At 35.6% G+C, this 23082-nt stretch overlaps 1 protein-coding gene across 2 annotated transcripts in view; it reads left to right on the top strand.

Annotated features, from left to right (window-relative positions):
* LOC124541887 (synaptotagmin-7) overlaps window positions 1–23082 on the top strand; it is a 724295-nt gene that overhangs the window by 192079 nt on the left and 509134 nt on the right. For both annotated transcript variants that reach the window (XM_047119798.1, XM_047119796.1), the window contains exon 2: window positions 14225–14373. In XM_047119798.1, the coding sequence (XP_046975754.1) occupies window positions 14231–14373 (143 nt within the window). In that variant the 5' untranslated portion in view covers window positions 14225–14230. The remainder of the gene's footprint in view (window positions 1–14224; window positions 14374–23082) is intronic.

Genomic DNA, 23082 nt, shown 5'->3' with positions numbered 1-23082 from the left:
CTATAGATTCTTGCGTCAGAGAAAGCAAGGGCTTATAAATCGACGTGTCAAATTGACGAATATATTACGTCATATATATACGCGTATGATATTACAAGTTATTACGTCTGTGTAAAGATCATATTCACATGAGAAATAAATATTGATAATGTTGGACAGCGTAGTTAATTCGGATTCTACCGAGAAGAACCAGCAAGTAATGCAGTTACTCTTTTTTAACATTACATGCTAAAAGACAAATACGTTTTTTTTGTTATATAATTTCTAGTTCTTTTGTCAAATAACTTTTTGTTTCATTTGCTGTCGTAATGCTTGGCTCTTGGAGTAGTGGTGCAAAAAGCTTCATCAAAAGTATAACTCCTCGCCTCATTGCCTGCACTGGTGACAGGAGGGCTGGTTCGTTTGCCCAGAGGATCGAAATTGCGATTCAACGGGGAAATGCTGCTATCATTCTTGCCACCATTCCACGCGGTCAAGATTTCTACAGTAACTGGTTTTAGTTCACATTTGTATATATTTAATTATTTAATGTTATTAATTCTTATGTTAATAAAGGTTCAATGGATTTTTTAACAATTTTCCGTTTCGGAATTAAGTCACGTTCGCACCCTGTATTTATTTGGTTCAGACGAATCGTTTTGTTCAATGGAGTTCGAATTTTTTGTTCTGGCCGTGCAATTAGGTCGAACGGAAAACTCTTTGATCAACAATACACAGAGTTTTGTTCATATGTTTCAATGCTATGTAAAATATTTGTGATAAAGTGTTGTGATTCGGTTCAGTTTAGAAGTGTAGGGTTACTGGTCCCTAGCTAGTTTGTTGTTACTACTTTTAAATTTTTCTTGAGTAAAAGAACACTTCTTGCTGGTTGGATCGGAATTATTTTATTCGGCAAAAGTGTCAATATAAATACAAAATTTACAATGATAAAAATTACGAGTCAGCCAATTAGAAGTTGTACATTACAATTGAAAATATTTTAGAAATTTAACGACGAATTAATAGTTCGATTTTTCGAGCAATCACGACGCTGCAATGTCTATGTTCATTTCGTGAGTTGCTAAGAAAATCCGATGGAGCGCGCTGGGTGAGCGCCATACGCGCTTGCCGCTTTTCGCGTCGTATAAATAAGTCGGAAATTGGATTTGCTTTAGTTTGAGCCGAGATGGCCCAGTGGTTAAACCGCGTGCTTCTTAACCGATGATTGCGGGTTCAAGCCCAGGCAAGCATCGCTGATTCATGTGCTTAATTTGTCTTTATAATTCATCTCGTGCTCATCGGTGAAGATAAACATCGTGAGGAAACCTGCATGTGACAAATTTCTTAAAAATTTTGCCACATGTGCATTCCACCAACCCGCATTGGAACAGCGTGGTGGAATATGTTCCAAACCTTCTCTTCAAAGGGAGAGGAGGCCTTTAGCCCAGCAGTGGGAATTAACAGGCTGTTGTTGTTGTTTTGTTGTTAGTTGGAGCGCGTTACTGGACGTCGACGCATATATGAATGTTAATGTAAATTGAAGTTCCTACAGAAGTATTACACTTTCTTTTTATAGTCAAATATATATAAGTTAAGTATCGAGGGCCATTCAGTTTCGTTTGAGAGGTTAGCAGTCTAATACATGACGTAAGGGCTGTGTGCAAGCCCATTTGGGAAGGTCATCTACTCATCAGATATTATAACAAACATCAGTATTGGTGGGTTCTGGTTTGAAGGGTAAGTAAGCCAGTGTGTGGTACAAGGGACATAATAGCTTAGTTCCAAAGGTTGGTAAGTCAATGGTGGAGAGGATTGGTTAATATTTCTTACAGCGCTATTGTCTATGGGCGGTGGTGACCACTTAGTATCAGGTGGACCATTTGCTCGTTCGCCAACTAACAGTCACTTTCCCAATTATAATATTAGATTAAATAATAGTTAGTATTAAATAAAAAACTGAGTAAATAAATCAACAGCGTTTGACAATAATTCAATGACAAGAAATAAAATTCAAAATTTAAAAAAGTTTAATAATTACTATGATTTATAAAAGCGTACATAATGAGTAGAGACGGAGATTGAGAAATAAAGAAGTAAGAATAAAGTGAGAATAAGCGTAGAAGTGGCGTAATGCATTTTACCAACCTAAAGTTTTCTGCCAATTGTAATTATATGCACAAAATTCTCGTTCCAAAAAATATTTCCAAACAGTTTTTTATGCAATTTGTTTTGACTTTCTTCATCTGGAGCTAATCTGATGAGAGGAATTGATAAAAAGTCAGTCATTAAGATGACATTAATAAAATAAAATCCTATCACAGCCACCGGTTCGAAACAGAAAATAATGTGACCTAGAAAGAGCTGGCGAAACTAAGGGAAGGAAATGACAAGAAAAACTTTTTAATTAAAGTTCGTTAAAGCGAGTTTTCCATGATATTTATTCATTTAACTGGTCGAATTTTTAGTATAATTCACACTGTCCGAATACTTGGTGATTAGAATTTGAGAAAATTTCCCGAATAGGTACCACCTCATCATATGACTGCAGTAATTGGTATTGTTTCCTTCTTTGAGAGTGAGTTGGTGAAATTAAAGGTCCCAAGTACATAACATCTTAGCTGTCAGTTGGCAGTGCATTGGAGATGTAAGGAATATTTAACAACGCAAATGTCTGTCAAAGGGGTGATGGTGACCACTTAACAATGGTGGCTGATTCACCTTCTCTCTGTAAGAAATACAGATTTGAAGTTACCTCATTAATTGAGATTTATAGGTCATTCCCAAATAATATTCATCGTCTAAAAGTAACCCAATTTTTTTTGGATAGTATACGCATTCAAGTTCATGGACTCTTTAGTTATTTTTTTCTTTTTTATGGTATAGGTTGGCGGACGAGCACATGGGTCACCTAATGGTAAGTGGTCACCATCACCCATAGACAATGACGCTGTAAGATATATTAACTATTCCTTGAATCGTCCTTAACCATAACCTTGGGAACTAAGATATTATGTCCCTTGTGCCTGTAGTTACACTGGCTCACTCAACCTTTAAACCGGAACACAACAATACTGAGTACTGTTATTTGGCGGTAGAATAACTGATGAGTGGGTGGTACCTATCCAGACGGGCTTGCACAAAGTTCTACCACCAAGTGAAAGTTGAAGAATTTGTTTTGTCAACTGTAATGTTATGTAACAATGGCGAATCTCAAAGTTCGTGGCTTGTTACTCCCTTAGGGGTAATTAGCTGATAAAACGGGACAAATTCTGTGTAAACACAAGAAGTAGAGATAAGCTTGTGACCCCAAAATTTTAACTTTACGAAATTAGTACGCCCTTCCTGGAGCAGAGTATTCGAATCGTAAACACAGAACATTTCACGTTTGCCTATAATTTAATTTAAATGCATATTATAATGTACAAAATTTAATTTACAAACAAATATGGTGTTAATATTCGTTCATTAATGTATAAATATAACAATAATAAATAATAAATACGGGAAAACATCACATACATTACTCTGATCCCAATGTAAATAGCTAAAGCACTTGTGTTATGGAAAATCAGAAGTAACGACGGTACCACGAACACCCAGACAAAAGACAACATAGAAAACTAATGAATTTTCTATATCGACTCGGCCGGTAATCGTAATCGAACCTCGGAGTGGCGTACTCATGAAAATCGATGTACACACTACTTCGTCAAAAATATAAAATAATATTGTATATGATTATTACTTGTATTTTTTTTATTGAAAAAGTGTAATAACTTTGTTTCTTGCAGGATATTTTCCAAATCGATGTTAGGTTAATATCGAATTTGGTAAAAAGCAAATTTGTCCACTAAGGACATAGGCAATTTCGCTTAATACATGACAACCAAACCTTTAAAACGCGAGCAAAGCTGAGGGCACCAACTAGTATAATATAAAATTGTCAGTTAAAAGTAGATGTATCGGAAAGCTGGTTGGAACAAAATCAAAATCAAAATAAAATTTATTCAAGTGGGCTTTTACAAGCACTTTTGAATCGTCATTTAACAATTAAGTGAAAGAACCGACAAGAAACGGAGTATTTACTCTTTTTCAACATTCAAAAAATACAATCATATTGGTTAAATACAATTATATATGTATGTAATGTATTCTGCCTGGAAGTCAACAGGTATTAATTCAAACCTTTTTATCATCTACAAAATCTTGTATCTAATTTGTTTTTGCTATATTATATAACCAGTTGACGCTAGCAGCTTTATTCGCCTTTAAGGGGTTAATTTTGATATCGTCAATAAGGGACGTCTCTATAAGATTAAGTATTGAGCAGAAGAAGTGGTTCGTCCTGCTCGGCCTAGGTTGAGCGGATTACGGGCCTGGAGGCGAACCTACTTGCCCGGGAATGTCCTCAACAGCAGCCTACAACTGCCGTGTCAATGTATTTTGGCCCAATGGGCCAGGTTCCCATGGGCCCAGTGGTGTGTGAGTATTAAGCAATAAAGATCATTCATCTTTAAGAGATCTTTAATTCGTGTATCCCTAGTAGTCAATTGGTTATATAAACCAATTGATCTAGATTCGGAAGCATTGCCATAGATTTCTATCTTATTTTGGCACGTTTAAGGCTATTCGCAGTCAACCTTCGATTCGGCCCGCAATCACAGATAATCTATGCGCTATCATTTAAAATAGACCGCAGATATCTTTTTGGCCTGGTGCGAATGCCAATGTCAATGTTCCTTAATTATTGTTAGAACTAGTGTTGCATATTGATAGTCCACTATCGATATACCATATAGCCTATCGATAGTATCATTGCGTGTCAATACTATCGATGGTATAGTAGTATAGCTGATTTTCTTTCGCCGAATCGGTAGTAGTATTTTGAGTATCAAGTCTAGCAATAAGTAAGTGTAATATTTCTATATTGAATTAAGTTATTTGAAATTGAGTTTGAGTGTCGATAGTTGCCATGAGAAATACTTTTGATACTTTTGATAGTATAGGTAGTTCTGTTCTGTCGATATCCTGAATAGTTTTCGAGGTGAACTATCGATATTCAGTGTCGATAGTTCTGCAACACAGATTAGAATATACACAGTGGTGAAAGGAGGGAGGTATGTGAGACTCACCAGTGCCTAGGACGAAATATACCTTTCCGATTATGAGTTCCGAAAATTATCCCCATGTACAAACAAACACATTTATAATATTAGTATACCTGTTGTGTATTTAGTTGGAGATATCTAAGAAAATGACTTATAATAAATTAACTTGACGGCCAATAGTCCAACTTATGGAACGTGACGTACGAAATTTTAATCTTCGCCAATGCACCAACTCAGAACTAAGATTTTCTGTCCATTGCATCGCATCCTGTAGTATCGCTCTTGAAATTGGAACACAACAATACTAAGCGTTGTTGTTTGGTGATAGAGTACCTGATCATTTGGTGGTACCCAAACAAGGCATTAAGCCCGAACACCAAGTTTGGAACAAAATTATATTTTGTTTTATGTGGCAAATTTTTTTTACTCAAAATGATAGTTAGGCCATTTTAGCTCCAAACCATTAAAATAACGTTATAATTAGAATATGTATTTATTTCTCTGATTTCACATGTTTTTTTTTTATTAAATCACAATATTATGATTCATAAAAAAATTATACTTATTTTTTCTTAATTATGATTGATAAAAAACAATACGATATACTTTAAGATATGTATTTTACCTTTTATAGGATAACATACTGGGGCTCAATCAAGGGGCTCGTATAGCTTCTTTCTTTTGATTGTTGAGGCGCGTGACCGTGGCTGACACCGGCTCCAAATACAACAATAATTATAACTACAGTATAATATTTTTAGTCAGTTTCAGTCTAATATTTTTCATTTCATTTTACTTAGGAGGACTCTACAAAATATGGGGAATACGCAATTATTTTTATTACTTTTTATTGCATGTTTATTTGTATTAAAATAACGTTTTGTTTGAAGTCGGTTTTTCTTTTTGTTAAACTTTATATATTAACACATGGCAATCAACACCCTAAGACCAGCGAAGTTGTAGGCGACTACTAGTTAGTAAATATTGAAAGTGTATTTATGTAACTTCATAATATTTACCTTAAGAAACGAGGTCAAATATTTTCAAGTACAATTGAATTTCAGGGGCGAGGTACCGACATTTTGGCAAAACTCCACATAATTCTCACGTCAATATGCAAGCCATTATGTGGCTTATATACACGCAATAAACGTCATAATATCGTAAACTTATACCCTAGTTTTACAATCCAGTGCTTATTTTATGACTTTTATTACTAGGTTGAAGTGAAGGTATATTTGTATCAAAAATCAAAATTAAATAGTGTTATTTTCATAAATATGTCTAATCTCGGAGTTTGCTTTCTCTTAAGCATAAAATTTTAACAAAAAGAAAAACCGACTTCAAACAAAACACTATTTTAAAACAAATGAATATGCACGAAAAAGTAATAAAAATAATTGCGTATTCAACATATTTTTTAGAGTCTTCCTAAGTTAAATGAAATGAAAAATATTAGACTACTTAAAAGTCGATTAACGATTATATCATGTGGTTATAGTTATTGGTATATTTGGAGCCGGTGTCAGCCACGGTGCCCTTGCCCCAACAATCAAAAGAAAGAAGCGATACGAGCCCCTTGATTGATCCAGTATATTATTGTGTAAAAGGTAATTTGTAAAAAAACATATTTGTTAAAGTATTCTCGTATTGTTTTTTGATAGATATACTGTAGGGTTTTATTGGCTGACACCGACTCCAAATATAACAATAATTATAACTACATGATATAATCGTTAATCGACTTTTAAGTAGTCTAATATTTTTCATTTCATTTAACTTAGGAAGACTCTAAAAAATATGTTGAATACGCAATTATTTTTATTACTTTTTCGTGCATATTCATTTGTTTTAAAATAGTGTTTTGTTTGAAGTCGGTTTTTCTTTTTGTTAAAATTTTATTTATTTTTTGATTTTAAGTGAAGCTGATGTTGACTAACTATTTTTTTTTAATATGGATAGATTAAGCGTTTCGTTTATATGAGTCAGAAACTACTTCGAGGACAATTTCAAAGGAAACTTGCGAATAAAGCAAAAATAGACTTTCGAAAATGCGGATTTAATACGTCACGCGACGTAAACTACAAGGATCCCTCGAAAGAGCTGTAATCGAACTCAGCAAAAAAACTTTGAAAAAGACCAACTATATTTCGTACATCATATGACATCACATCACATACACAAAATTTGATTAAAGATAGTAAGAAATTCTGCCCCATATCGCACCCTAACTGCGAGCCGTATAGGAGTTCCATCACTACATAGTATAAAACAAAGTCGCTTTCTCTGTCCCTATATCTTTATATCTACGCAACGGATTTTGATGCGGTTTTTTTTAAAAGATAGTGTGATTCAAGGGGAAGGTTTGTGTATATAATACATGAACAATATAGTAAAGAAACACTGATAATTTTAGAAGTTTGCGATGTGATGTCGTATATAAACAAATTCTGTAGTATATTTAGTATGAGTATTGCACCAGTGCGAAGCCGGGGTGGGTAGCTAGTTGATTATAATATTCGACTATGATAATTACATAAACATAACCACATTACGGAAGGTGACTCAAATATCCAAATAACCTATAAATAAAAGTTTCGACCGAGTATCGCTAACGTGCTCCTCAGAATTGTTCCGTTCCGTTACTTTGTCATGGATCCTGTGCTCAGAACCTTACCAAACTTTCACCAAATTACCCTTGAAGTATATATTTTATAATAAAAAAAGAATTATCAAAATTGGTTAACGTGATTTTCAGTTATTCACCTATTTGTCGCGCATATACATAATGCAAATTTAAGACTTATGTCGTTTTCACATGGATACCATCATCGGAAAAAAAAATAAAAAAAATGGGACCCCACGGGAAGCACTACCTTTCAAACAAAAAAAAAAATATCAAAATCGGTCCACCCAGTGAAAAGTTATGAGGTAACAAACATAAAAAAAAAAAAAAAAAAAAAATACAGACGAATTGATAACCTCCTCCTTTTGGAAGTCGGTTGAAAAGAACTAACGATATTTTATAACAGAGACATCGAATACATTGAACAATTAACTTTTCTTTGTCTTCTAAATAACCACAGTTTTCTGGTTTTACGTGTTATTTATGAAGACCATTTAAAGTTATGTCATCATTAACAGCCCATATTCGTCCACTGCTGGACATAGGCCTCTCCAATTGAACGCCACTGTGATCGTTCTCCGACTACTCGTATCCAGCTCCTGCCAGCCGTCTTGCGTAAATCGTCATCCACCGTTCCCGAGGACTTCCTACACTACGTTTGCCGAGACGCGGTCTCCACTCTAGAACACGTTTTCCCCAACGGTTATCGGTTCTGCAACAAATATGGCCAGCTCACTGCCACTTCAGCTTACTAATCCGGCAAACACTAACGTATTTACTATCACTAAAAAATAAAACCATAAATCAATGGTTTGATCGACTCCAATAAATATGCGTGCTTTCAACACGGATCGATGAAGAAAAAACTTAATACCATATCTTAACAATCGGTTAAGAATCACGCAACTTAAACTAATTAACTTAACTATGTAAAATTTATTTTAAACACTAACTGTACTCGTGACTTCTTGTGTATTTGAATTTAACAAAAAAGTAGCCTATGCCACTCCTTATTACATCAGCTGTCTGCCAATGAAAGTCCCGTCAAAATCGGTCCAGTCGTTCCAGATATTAGCCGAAACAAACAGACAGACGAAAATAAAAGTTTTGTATATGTACCTTGTATACATACATATGCATTAAGTAAAAAGCGATTATTTTATTATAAAAAACAAACACACCAATTTTATTATATGTATAGATTATTTGCTGTTAAAACGTAGTAAGGGATATATAAGCTCGAAGTAACCGCGTAGAGTTTATTGCGTCTGTAAAATATATTAAACGCACACGTTGCATTTGCTGTGAGTTTCAGAGCTATGCTGAAATTAAAGTGCACATTATTGCTATAAATGCCATGTGCTTGTAAAACTAAATAGCTATTTAAACGTTAAAATGTCAAAACACATTTCATTTCTGATTTTATACTTTGGAAGATTTTGTTTTGGTTTGCTCGGAGGAGTGGCTGAATAATATGCCTTCTTTACCAATGTAATTTTTACAAATGATTTAAATTTATGATAGAGCAAAGTTGAAAATATCTGGTTAAAAAAGAAATGGCAAGAAACTCGCATAGTTGCTCTTTTCAAGTTTACATATGTTACAATCCTGTTCTTTATAATAAATAAATAGTGTCTGTGATGGTACCCGAGTGTTTGATTCTTAAAAGTATTCTTTTAAAAAATAATAAGATTTATTTATTAATTTATTCTTAATAAACTTTTTAAATTTTCTAAATGGTAAGTTGATTGTATTTTCTATGTTGATTATATTGTCCTTCACAATGTAAGACGTTATTAATTAAAAGTACGTGAAAACTCGGTTGCTATTAAAATTTGAAACAACCTTCACCTTGATTATTTGACCATTTTTGCTCTAAAATAAAACTTCGAAAACATTTTCAAACTAGTTAAATTTATCTTCAAACATTTTAAAAGATATTTAACGGACGAAGTCGACAATTCGAGTGTTAAATATCAAAATCCATTTTGGCTTACGGCTGAAACAGTAATCCATCTTATTAATCAGGCTTAGCTAGCTTAGTCAAGCTTAGTTCACACCTGCAATCGAGATTCCTGGGTGAAACTTTACGCCAAAATTGGGTTTCGAATTAGTTGTATGCTAAAATTTGAGAAACATTATGATTTAAGTCATTTAGAAGTTATAACAATAAATATAATATAATAGTAACAGATTGTAAATTTATGACTGCTATTCCAAAGCCTCCTCTCCCTTTGAGAAGAGCATATTCCACCACGCTGTTCCAATTTCGGTGAAAAAAGTCACATGCTGGTTTCATCGCGGTGTTGTCCTTATAAACACCAAATAAGCACATGAAAATTTAATGGTGCTTGCCTGGGCCTTCTCAGTTCTTTGTAGGTAATATAATAGGTTGGGGAAAAAGTTTCTTCGTATTTTATATGAAAATTCAAAAAGTTTTTTTTATAGTTTATTTACATTTGACTAAAGTATGTAGGTGCCATTTTGTTCCATAACTTTTTGGCATCTTGTTGATAGTGACATGATCCCATTGCTGTAAAAATTTTGGGGCTTCTGATCGAAAAACTGCGACAAGTGGTTTTGGCAGTCCTCTCGTGATGTTAACCTGACACTGCCTAAGGAATTCTGCAGAGACCGAAACAGATGAAGATCTGAAGGTGCAGGGTCAGGACTATACGGCGGATGCATTAATACCTCCCAGCCAAACTCTCGTAATTTTTGTTGAGTGGCTAAAGATGTGTAAGGTCTAGCGTTGTCATGGTGAAAAACCACACCCCTTCTGTTGATCAATTCTGGCCGCTTTCTCTCAATTTCTTGCTTCAATCTCATCAATTGTTCGCAATACAGTTCTGAATCGATGGTCCTGCCGGGCGGTAATAGCTCATAATGAATGATGCCCTTCCAATCCCACCATACACACAGCATTACCTTGTTGCGAGTTAATCCGGGTTTTGCCACAGTCTGTGAAGCTTGACCGGCCTTTGACCACGATCTTTTTCGCACGTTGTTGTCGTATGTGATCCACTTTTCATCACCAGTTATCAGCTTCTTCAAAAATGGTTCGGTTTCATGGCGTCGTAATAAAGAATCACAAATGAGTACACGGTTCATTAGGTTTCTTTCAGTGAGTTCATGAGGCACCCATATATCCAGCTTTTTTGTGTACCCAGCTTTATTCAAATGAGTCAAAACCGTTTTGAGGTCAATTGCCAGTTCTTCAGCTACATCGTAACTACTAATATGCCGATCTTGCTCCACTTTTTCAAAAATGACATCAATTTTGTCCATAACAGGGCGACCAGAGCAAGATGCATCTTTGATATCAAACCGGAACACAACAATACTGAGTACTGTTATTTGGCGGTAGAATAACTGATGAGTGGGTGGTACCTATCCAAACGGGCTTGCACGAAGCCCTACCACCAATTAAATGTTGTTGCCATAGTATCTTTAGTCTTTTGAGATTTGTCCGTAGCTGAAAGTCAGTCATTTATGAGATTGTCTTGGAAGAAGTTGACCTCCGTGGTCGAGTGGTGTGTACACCGGTTTTCATGGGTACGCCACTCAGATCTCCCGGGTTCGATTTCCGGCCGAGTCAATGAAGATAATCATTAGTTTTGGGTCTGGGTGTTTGTGTCGTCGTTAATTCTTATTTTCCAAAACACAAGTGCTTTAGGTACTTACATTGAGATCAGAATCAGAGTAATGTATGCGATGTTATCTCGTACCGAGTATTTATTTATTTATTTTTATGCAAGTGATTAAAATTGCTCAACAAAATTTCCTGGCAAATTTACAATTTCATTACGTATCAGTGAGAAAGTGTACAAGAGACATAACATCTAAGTTCCCAAGGTTGGTGGCGCATTGTTGACTTTGTCTATGGGTGATGGTAACCGTTATGGGCCTACCCATTTATACATCCGCCTACCAATGCTATAAAAGCACTGTTCATTTAAAATGTTATGCAAAACATAAACCCAATTTAACGACCCCTGTGGTCGAGTGGATAGCGACTCATTGAAACCGGTGTGGTTTCGATTCCCGGCTGAGTCGGTGTAGAAAAAGTTCATAACTTTTCTATGTTGTCGTGGTGGTACCGTCGCTGCTTCAGATTTTCCATAATACAAGTAAAGCTACTAACATTGGGATCAGACTAATGTATGTGATGTCGTCTAAAATCTATTTATATTTAACTAATTGAATCTATCAACATAAAATTATTATTACGAGATCTCCATAAATTAGAAAACGTTCTACGAAACTTTTCGCAGATTAAAATGAAATGCAATTCGCAACGTTGAGCGTTATTCGTTAAAACGCTAAGGCAAAGTTTTACATCCATAAAACGCTACACCGCGTTCTCCTTAGCGCTCTGTATAGAATTTATTGGGAAAACTCGTAGCTCGTTGAAAGCAAATCTAGAGGAATATAATCATGGCTTTGTAATAAATTTTCTGCACGCTCTGTGCACTGAATCTAAGAGTTTAGCGTTTTATTTATTTAAACGAAACAAATATTTTCAAGCATAGAATAAATACAATTTTCAGAATTTTGATGACTATGATAGAAAGTAAATTTAGCACAGTGTTTAGAATTTTAACAGAATTGATGAGCTTGAAATGAGCAGTACTGAAATTTCATGAGCTTAATGAATCTTTAGTCATCTAGTTATTAGTAAAGGAAAAGTATTGTGATGAAGGAATCTGCCACCTATTTGCAAACAGTTTAGTGTATACTCCAAACCTTGATATTTTTCTTCATTCGCAAAGAAATGCTGAAATTTTAAATAGACCGTTTTTCTTGTCATTTTAGTATGCAAGTAAAATTTTTAAAATACTTCGTTTAGTAAATATTGAACACAATGACATCTGTTAATCAGCTTCTTTCTTGGTGGTAGGGCTTTGTGCAAGCCCGTCTGGGTAGGTATCATCCACTCACCAGTTATTCTACTGCCAAATAACAGTACTCAGTATTGTTGTGTTCCGGTTTGAAGGGTGAGTGAACTAGTGTAACTATAGGCACAAGGGACATAAAATCTTAGTTCCCATGGTTGGTGTCACATTGACGATGCAAGGAATGGTTAATATTTCTTACAGCGTCATAAAAAAAGGAAAAAGATTTTTCTAACTACTGGGCCATCTCCGCTTATTTCCTTCCTTCCTCTAAATCAATGGGGTGTCAGAGCTAATTTAGGGATTTTTCGTTAAGAGCTCGTAAGTGTATCAAGTACCATCATCAGAGAACAACCATTTTAAATTTACCAATTTTAAAATTCAAAATGTTTGTTAATAATGAATAGACTATAAAAATATTTAAAATTTAAGAAAAGAGTAACTTCTGAATTCCTTGCCGCTTGTTTTTTGAACTTCCTTTCCAAACTGGAAGTAGCTTTAGGTTCAAAAGCCTTATTGGAGTTTGATTCCATTTACATTGATTTGAACCCACTAACTGTATTCGCAGGTAGAGTTTGCCTTTTTAGATGATTAGTTGGAATTATGTACCATATATTTTTTTACTGCTTACAGACTGCCCAAATTCCAAAAAAGGCATAGGGGCGGTAATAATGTTGTTATGAAATCGAAAAACAAATAAAAAAAAACTTTCTTCAAGTAGGCTTTTACAAGCACTTTTGAATCGTCATTTTACAATTAAATGAAGCTACCACCGGTTCGGAGAATAGATTCTACAGAGAAGAACAAGCAAGAAAGTCAGTAGTTACTCTTTTTCAACACTTAAAAAATACATAGTCATATTAGTTAAGGCTGAGATGGCCCAGTGGTTAGAACGCGTGCATCTTAACCGATGATTTCGGGTTCAAATCCAGGCAAGCACTCGTTCATCTCGTTCTCGGCGGTAAAGTAAAACATCGTGAGGAAACCTGCATGTTGCTAATTTCATCAAAATTCTGCCACATGTGCATTCCACCAACCCGCATTGGAACAGAGGCAGCAGTATTTACAGGCTGTTACTTTACTTTTTTTTTATTAGTTAAAGAAAAAATATTGAAATTAATATATCCTGCTCGGAAGTCAACAGTCATCATCTTATCTTTATATATCTTGAGTAATTTTATCCATGGCGGTAACTTAAAGGAACTTGACCAACTTATAATATATGTAAAAGCGTCAACCCAAATACAGGGACACAGTTGATCCCACTACTCTCAACGGATTGTGAAGCTGGAACGGTTCGCCGTATAGATATAAATGAAGGTTGCATTTGTTCACAGGTCGAGTCGAGATGGCCCAGTGGTTAGAACGCGTGCATCCTAACCGATGATTGCGGGTTCAAACCCAGGCAAGCACCGCTGATTCATGCTCAGCGGTGAAGGAAAACATCGTGAGCAAACCTGCATGTGACAAATTTCATAGAAATTATGCCACATGTGTATTCCACCAAGCCGCATTGGAACAGCGTGGTAGAATATGTTCCAAACCTTCTCCTCAAAGGGAGAGGAGGCCTTTAGCCCAGCAGAGGGAATTTACAGGCTGTTGTTGTTTGTTCACAGGTTACAATGAAAACTCGTGACGTAGTCCTGATAACGCTGCTGAGTGTGGGTGCTGCTGTCCTACTCTTCGCGGTTGCAGCATACTTATACATAAACCGTCGTCGGCGGAAGAGAGAGGACGATGAAGATGGCACTAGCTGTGCGATACGGTAAGTTGTTTTTTCAATTACTGCTTCACCCGCGACTTCGCCCACGTTTGAATTAAAAAAAGCTATTGTTAAGCTTGTGTTACTCCTTATTTTATTAGCTATCTCCCAGTGAAAGTTTCATCAAAATCGGTCCAGCCATTCCAGAGATTAGGTGGAACAAACAGATTAAAATTTGGTAAAAAATATTTTGAAATATATACCATGTATACAAATATAATGCGTTTATTAAAAAGCGGTTATTTTAATATGTCAAACAGACACTCCAATTTTATTATAATATGTATAAATTAAAGTTTTGACTAGTTATTTGCTAAGTTGCACCCCAATTCAAGGGAATATCAACTGAAATCCCTGGTTAATAAAGTTGGAATTCCCTAGTTCTTGAGTGCAAACTATGGATCGAGCTGATAGAAAATTTGGATTTTATCGCAGAAAATTCTAAGACACCAGATCAGCCGTTCATAAAAAAATATTTTATAAGAATTCTACGTTAAACTAGGCTAAAAACTTGATCAAGGGATCAAGTTTTTTTAATTAAAAACGAAAATACCTAGTCTTTCTAAGCGGCTCACAAAGCTCATTATACAGTTAGCTGGCTATTAGCTTAAAACAATACACAATGAGCTTGAGATTATGAAGAACTTTAGTGTCGAATAATCTATACTTTATTGTAAATGTGAAAGTATCTCTCTCTCCCTCTTTCACTACCAAACCAATGAACCGAATGAAACACATTTGAACTCCAAGGAAGAAAATAGGCTACTCTTTCTCGTGACAACCAATCTCTATGTGATATTGTATCTACTCTTGGTACTCCTCATTGCAAAAATGAAATAATATAATGTAACAGAAAATTGACGACCTCCGTGGTCGAGTGGAGAGTACACGGGTTTTAATGGGTACGCCACTCCGAGGTCCCGGGTTCGATTCCCGCCCAAGTCGGTGTAGATTATCATTAGTTTTCTATATTGTCTTGGGTGTTTGTGCTACCGTCGTAACTTCTGAATGTATGTGATGTTGTCTCATATTTATTTATTTATTTTGGGTTTTCGGAATTATTATTAGTACTTTTGTTACACTTACATTCTTTTTTGCCAAATTTCATAATTGTCGATGGGTTTTGGTTCCCTGAATTTTTATTTTTATTGTGGATGTGATATTGTATCTACTGTTGGTTTTCCTAATAAAAAATATAATTATAATCATCATCATCATCATCAGCCAATTTTCGTCCACTGCTGGACATAGGCCTCTCCGATTGGTGACTGAAAAAATGACGCGAGTAGCCTCTTTTATAGCCTTCTTCGAATTATGAAATATCACCGTAAAAATATCGTTTAACCCAAAAAATAGTTTGGTAATCTCATTGTTCGGGTCAAACGATGTCAAGATCGAGAGCCAATAAAAGCTGGTGCGAGGGATTGATGAGTTGCTTCCCGTCCATTTAAAAGGGTTGGCCTATTGACGAAAAACTGAAACCAATGTTCCTTTTGGATATTGAATGTAAAACCTCAAAGGTTTTGTTGTTATTTTCTTTTATGATACAGGTAGGTAGACTGACAAGTGGGACCATATGGTCATAATGGGAACATCGGCTGTAAGAAATATAATTCCACGATAAGTAGCATGATGACACGTTTCAACCACCCTTCGAACCAGAATACAATAATACCAAGTAAAGTGCTCCTATAAAAATATTATGACTGTCAAAGCCTTATCCCTAAGGGATTATTATATCCAAAAGGAAAGAATATACCGAATAACCCAAATTTCCGACAACTTCATTATATTGGACAGCATCACACACACGCTTCTCTTATGGAAAATCAGAAGTAACGATGGCGCCACAAACGAGTATCGAACCCTCAGAGTGGCGTACCCATCAAAACTACTGAACCACGGATATCGTCATCTTCTCTGAGATAAAATATACCTTTGTAGAATAAGATTTCGTAGTTACTTGGCTTTACTCGAGATTATAAACCAATTTTATGTTTATTGGAACAATGGAAAGTACAAGTTGATACAATAAATTGTAGTAGTAACTACAATTTATAGTATCAACTTGTACATATTATTTCCACCCAAAATTGCATTAGCTAATTGAAAGGCAGTTTCTTTAGTTCTCGAAATGTGAAGCTGATGCTTCCTTACGATCAGGTAACACTGGGTTTGCAAGAAAATAAATACACAATATTTTTTTAAGGCATCTACAATAATGTTGCACAATCCAGTTGATTGTGCAACATTATTAGCAGTGTAGGGATAATATTGAAAAATTGCGCAATGATTGAACAGAAGTTTGAGGAAGCTCAAATTTTATTGCACAATGTGTATTTTTGTAATGTGTAGGATTAGTTCAGTTTTTTCGTTAGTTTGAGGCGAGGTGGCCCAGTTAGAAGGCGTGCATCTTAACTGATGACAAACCCAGGCATCTTGAGGAAACTTGCATGTGTCATTGCATTGCATTGGAGCAGCTTGGTGGAATATGCCCCAAATCTTCTCCTCAACGGGAGAAGAGGCGTTAGCCCAATGGGATTCAATTAAATAGATTAAATTGACCGTCTGATGTTGTGTAAGGTCAATATTCCGCAATTTTTTTTAGTTCACTGTTTTGACCGGTTGTTTGCAGCCATAACTTCGTCAGACATGTTTCTCTCGTGAAAATATTCAAGTGAATGGTTTGTCAATCTTATCGCTAAATATTATTGAACGTTTGGATTCAAAGAGGGTATTCAATATTATTGCACAATAAAAATATTATGCAAAATTATTGTAGATGTTATGTTCAAACTTATTTCTTCACTGATATCATCGCTCACAGCTAACTTAGCCTCAGCAAAACTTGACGCAGATCTTTTGAAATATCTTTATCTTAAATTCACAAACATTTCCCGTTTTGCGAGCACGTCATAAGCCCTTTGTGTTGATTTCATGAACAGAGTTCTCCAGGAAATTCCGAATATTGCCGAGGCAACTTCGCGAGCCGAGAATTATTTCTGAACTGGATATCTTGGTCGAATTGGAGTTATTGTCGACGAAATAAACTGGGCTCTGAAATATTGTACATCCTGGGGAATAGTCTTGTCTTGAATTTGTAACAATTTATCGAAATAAACTTGGTTCATTTGAGAATGTTTCGATTTACTGAATGTACAATTTTCTGAACCAGCTTTTCGTTTTGTACGTATTATAATTTGTTGCTTGAGTTGTAACGTTTTGGTTATAAAATCATTATATTTAGTAAAGTAAAGTAACAGCCTGTACACTTCCCATCACTGGGCTAAGGCCCCCTCTCCCATTAACGAGAGTTTGAAACATGTTCCACCACGCGTTCCAATGCGAGTTGGTGGAATGCACATGTGGCAGAATTTCGATGGAATTAGACACATGTAGGTTTCTTCACGATGTTTTCCTTCACCCCGAGCACGAGATGAATTAAAAACACAAATTGAGCACATATATGTAGTGGTAGCCTGGATTTGAATTCGAAATCATCGGTTAAGATGCACGCGTTCTAACCACTGGGCCATCTCGGCTCCATCAATGCAACGGATTACATCATATGTAAGATCGAATAATTTCTAATTTTGAACCCATTCTAAGAATCTATTCATACGCATGCTTCAACATAATCTTCCTCACACACGCTCTTCGTAAATTTGTCATCGTTTCCAAACCTTCTCCTTAAAAGGGAAAGGACGCCTTAACCCAGCAGTGGGAAATTTACAGGCAGTTATTATAAAAGAATAAAAATAAGTAGAAAAAAACAAATGTCTAGAAAATAAGACTTGAAAATAATATATACAAACGCAGGGAAAACATTCAGAAACTACATTAGCTTCGAATAAAATCCTCTTTCGTACTACATTGGAATAGAACCCCGTCCGAAGGCTAACACTCTTTGATCTCATACAGTCTGTATTAACAAGATGAAAGCGCCGCTTGATGGAATTTTTAACCCAGTTCTGAGTTACTGTTTCAATTCCGACGACGTTACATTCAATGTTTGAACTATGGTTTGAAATTCCCTTTGAGTTGAACTATTTATCAGTGAAGTCGTCCTGAGTGTTTTTACCGCCAATTTCAAAGGACACAAGTATGAAGGATATAGTGCAAAATGTTTGTGCACACTCACATGCATTCTATATCCCTTATTGTCATAATTACAACAACAACAACAACAACAGCCTGTAAATTCCCACTGCTGGGCTAAAGCCTCCTCTCCCATTAACGAGAAGGTTTGGAACATATTCCACCACGCTGTTCCGATGCGAGTTGGTGGAATGCATATGTGGCAGAATTTCTATGAAATTTGTCCCATGCAGGTTTCCTAACGATGTTTTCCTTCACCGCTGAGCGCGAGATGAATTATAAAGACAAATTAAGCACATGAAACAGCGGTGCTTACCTGGGTTTGAACCCGCAATCATCGGTTAAGATGCAGGCGTTCTAACCACTGGGCCATCTCGACTCATAATTAATGTGATGGTAAATATAATAACACTGAAAGATATCAAGTGGATCTCAATATCTACAGCCTCATATCTAGCTAGTCAGACAAGGCGGTGACATTATATAATGAACACATATTTAATAATACACATGTATTTAAAATATTAAATTAACATGGTTATTTTTATTACTACAAGTATTTCAAACAGGGTATTTATTATATTTTTTTATTTTTCGTTTGTAAATTACGGGATCGAGTGTCGAATGTGAAACAAGTAAAACAAGTGACAATGGTAAGGGTGAAAGTGACAATGGTAGTAGTCACCAGTGCTTACGCAGCAAACATACGAGAAAGGAGGTAGTCCGATATGGACAATCGCAGATAATGTCGAAATATCTCGTAAAAAGAAAAGAGATAGCTCAGTGGTTAGAAAGCGTACATCTTTCCATAATTTGCCATAATTCCTCTCGACTTCGGCGGTGAATGTCATCATGAGGAAGTCTGCATGTGTCTAATTTTAACGAAATTCTGCCACATGTAAATTCACCAACCTGCATTGCAGCATGGTGGAATATGCTCCAAACCTTCCCTTCAAAGGGAGAGTCTTTACCCAGGAGTGGGAAATTTACAGTCTGTTATTATTATATATTATTATTATACTTGTAAACTATTATTATTATATTCATACACAAACAACATATAACATTAACATATAAAAAATAATGGTTCCTAGAAGACATAAATTCAATCGTGAAGGAGAATAACACGCGTTCAGCAAATAACAGGGTTGAACAAACAAAATTGTAAGAATATTGACAAGTTTGAACCGCTTTATATGTGCTTGGTTCCGTATAAATATATCGGACATTTTATCACTTAATTTCGTCATTACAATGTTACCTTTTTCTTTTGTTGGAGATGTAATCAAGTACTGTTACTTACAGGGTTGCCAATACCTATTCAAATAATTCCCCAAAAACGTAAGCGAAATTCCCCAAAGTCGGGAAAAAATGATCCAATTCCTCACATAGAAATAAAGGGAAAAGCATGGTATTTGATGTCTTTTTTCTTATTGCGTCTCTACTAACTAACCAATTATCGACTATACGATTTCAATTTTCGTACTAACAAAACATCGGCTAAAGAATCAATTACCGATCGTCTTGGTATAATATAAAATTCCCCTCCTTTTCCCGCACAGTGACAATCCCCACACCAATTCCCCGCATTTTGGGGAATTCCCCACACATTGGCAACGCTGGTTATTTGTACAAACATTTCGTCATAATCGGTTCAGCCATTTCAGAAATTACTCAAACAAACGGTCAGAGACACAGATAAAGAGAAAATTGTAATAATTGATTGTGCATTTTTACCTAAATTATACCATTATTATTATTTCTATACCAAAAATTCAAAAGGTATATAATTTTATTCAAGGATTCTTTACAACCTTTATCCTCTAATAAATTTAAAACTAAAACCAGTTTGTAATCTATATTAATATTATAAATATGAAAGTAACTGTCTGTCTGACGCTCTTTCGCAGCCAAACCAATGCACCGAATTTGTTAAAATTTTGTCGAAATGGCCCAGTGGTTAGAACGCGCTAGCACTGCTGATTCATGTGCTTAATTTGTTTTTATAATTCATTTCGTGCTCAGCGGTGAAGGAAAACATCGTGAGGAAACCTGCGTATGACAAATTGAATAGAAATTCTGCCACATGTGTATTTCACCAACCTGCATTGGAACAGCGTGGTGGAATATATTCCAAACCTTCTCCTCAAAGGGAGGGGAGGACTTTGGCCCAGCAGTAGGATTTTACAGGCTGTTCTTGTTGTGTGAAAAATACTCGAACTCCAAGGACATGGGCTACTTATTTTTCCCTGACAACCAACTCCCATAAATCGGGAGCGAAGCCGCGTAGTACAACTAGACTTGTATATACAGTACTTTAGTACGAAAATTAAGATAAGAATATGAAGAGAATACCGTAGCTGTTCCACGGAACCCTAGAAACTTAAGAATTTCCCAGTAGTTTATTACATCGTAAAACTGTTGTTCAACTCGGGAGCTACAATTTCTGGCGAAAATCTCTCCAAGTTTCGTGGTCGCAAATTCTCTTCATAATAACGGAGGCGTTTTCAATTATAATATTTACAAATTAATTTCTGTCGTGGATTTAGAAGTAATATTAAATATATAAAGGTTAATGACCTTTGTCAGAATTAATCATGATTTATGACTTGCCACACAAAAAAAAACGACATGAAACTTCATTCTATAATCACGTATAGTACGACACAACTTAGATGTAGCATCGGCAAAATTCGTAAAACCAATCACATTTGAATTACGTACGCTATATCAAATTATCAATATTTATTTCTTATGTGAATATGATCTTTACTCAAACGTAATAGCTTGTAATATCATATGACCTAATATATTCGTCAATTTGACACGTCGACATGGTTGAACTGACGCGAGAATCTATAGCGAAGAATAGCGTCGAATAGCGCGATATGAAGCTATTTCTATTGATTGTACAAATCAGCAGTAATCGGTTTCATTTCATTTTCCGATGCTATATCTAAGTTGTGTCGTACTATAATTACTTCAGAGTTTAAAAAGTTTCAGAGTAAATATCCAAAAAAAAAGAACTTTTTGTTCGTCTGTCTGTTTGTTCCAGATAATCGCTGGAACGGTTCGACCGATTTTGATTGGACTTTCACTGGCAGTTAGCGAATGTAATAAGGAGTAACTTAGGCTACAGAAATATTATATGTTTTATCGTATATTATTCAGAATCTCCTCCAAAAATGTCGTATGTAGTCAACGTTAATGGTCTTTACTTGCCTTTATTCATTTCTTGTTTAAAATCGGTTATAATTCTCATACATTAGGCTATAATCAACAACTCTGTTGCTATGGCAACACCGTATTGTATGACTATTTAAAATAAAAGAGTTTCTGTGACTCACTTCGGGAGGTATTTTATTCTCTACGTGATTTTATCCATAATATACGTATAATTGGAACTATACATTATAAATCGAAGCCTCACTACTCCTGTCTGAACGTGTTAAACTGAAAAACCACAGAATACATTTCCACCCGACCTACACAAATGGATGGAATGATTCACGAAACGGGCTTAGGCGTGAAATCCATTAACGTACTAATTTACATCTACAAACCCAATTCTAACTATTTATATAGCTAATTTATTGATAAAGTTCACAAGATGGTTTGGTGGTGATTCACAGGTTTTGGTATCAGGGCTGTGTGCAAGCCCGTCTGGAAAGGTACCTTCTTATCAGATATTCTACAGCCAAACAACAGTACTTGGTATTATTGTGTTCCGGTTTGAATGGTGAGTAAGCTGTTAATACAGGCACAAGGGACATGACATCTTAGTTCCCAAGGTTGAATGGTAAATGTTTCTCACAGCGCCTTTGTTTCATTCCTTTCAATTATAAGACTAAGATTTATTTCATGTGTTATAAGGTCCAGAAGAGCCTACCCTAATATAAACTGGTTTACCATAAGAGAGTCGAGATGGCCCAGTGGTTAGAACGTGCATCTTAACCGATGATGGCAGGTTCAAACCCAGGCAAGCACCGCTGATTGATGTGCTTAATTTGTCTTTATAATTCATCTCGTGCTCAGCGGTGAAGGAAAACATCGTGAGGAAACCTGCATATGATAAATTTCATAAAAATTCTGCCACACGTGCATTCCACCAACCCGCATTGGAACAGCGTGGTATATGTTCCAAATCTTCTCCTCAAACGGGAGAAGAGGCCGTTAGGCCAGCAGTGAAATTTACAGGCTGTTGTTGTTGTTTGTTGTTGTTGTTGTTCTTACCATAAGAACGACGTATCAACCGATCATCTACTAGCTATCCTCATTCTCTGCGATACAATTTTCTACTTAATGTATACAAAATCGTACTATTCGAATCGAAGGCAGCAAAACTTGTTCCTGGCCTTGTACCGTTACTTCTAAGAAGTTGATTTAAAGTTTCAACGGTCAATCGGACGTTTTCAATTCGATGCTGAATTAGAATTCGACAAATTCAACTTTTCTTCGACGATAGAACTGCACTGGTTTATTTCATTAAGTTATTTTATTTATGTCAAAGGTGATAAGTTTGATGACGTCACGGATATAATATATTCTATCCGAAATGGGATCCAGCCATTACATTATCTGATCGTAATGAATTGCGCAAATGTTCTTTTTCAT

Source organism: Vanessa cardui, chromosome 29 (assembly GCF_905220365.1).
Source record: "Vanessa cardui chromosome 29, ilVanCard2.1, whole genome shotgun sequence".
NCBI classification, from domain to species: domain Eukaryota; kingdom Metazoa; phylum Arthropoda; class Insecta; order Lepidoptera; family Nymphalidae; genus Vanessa; species Vanessa cardui.
Note: the sequence above shows the minus strand (reverse complement) of the source record. Positions and strands in the feature narration are given on the sequence as shown.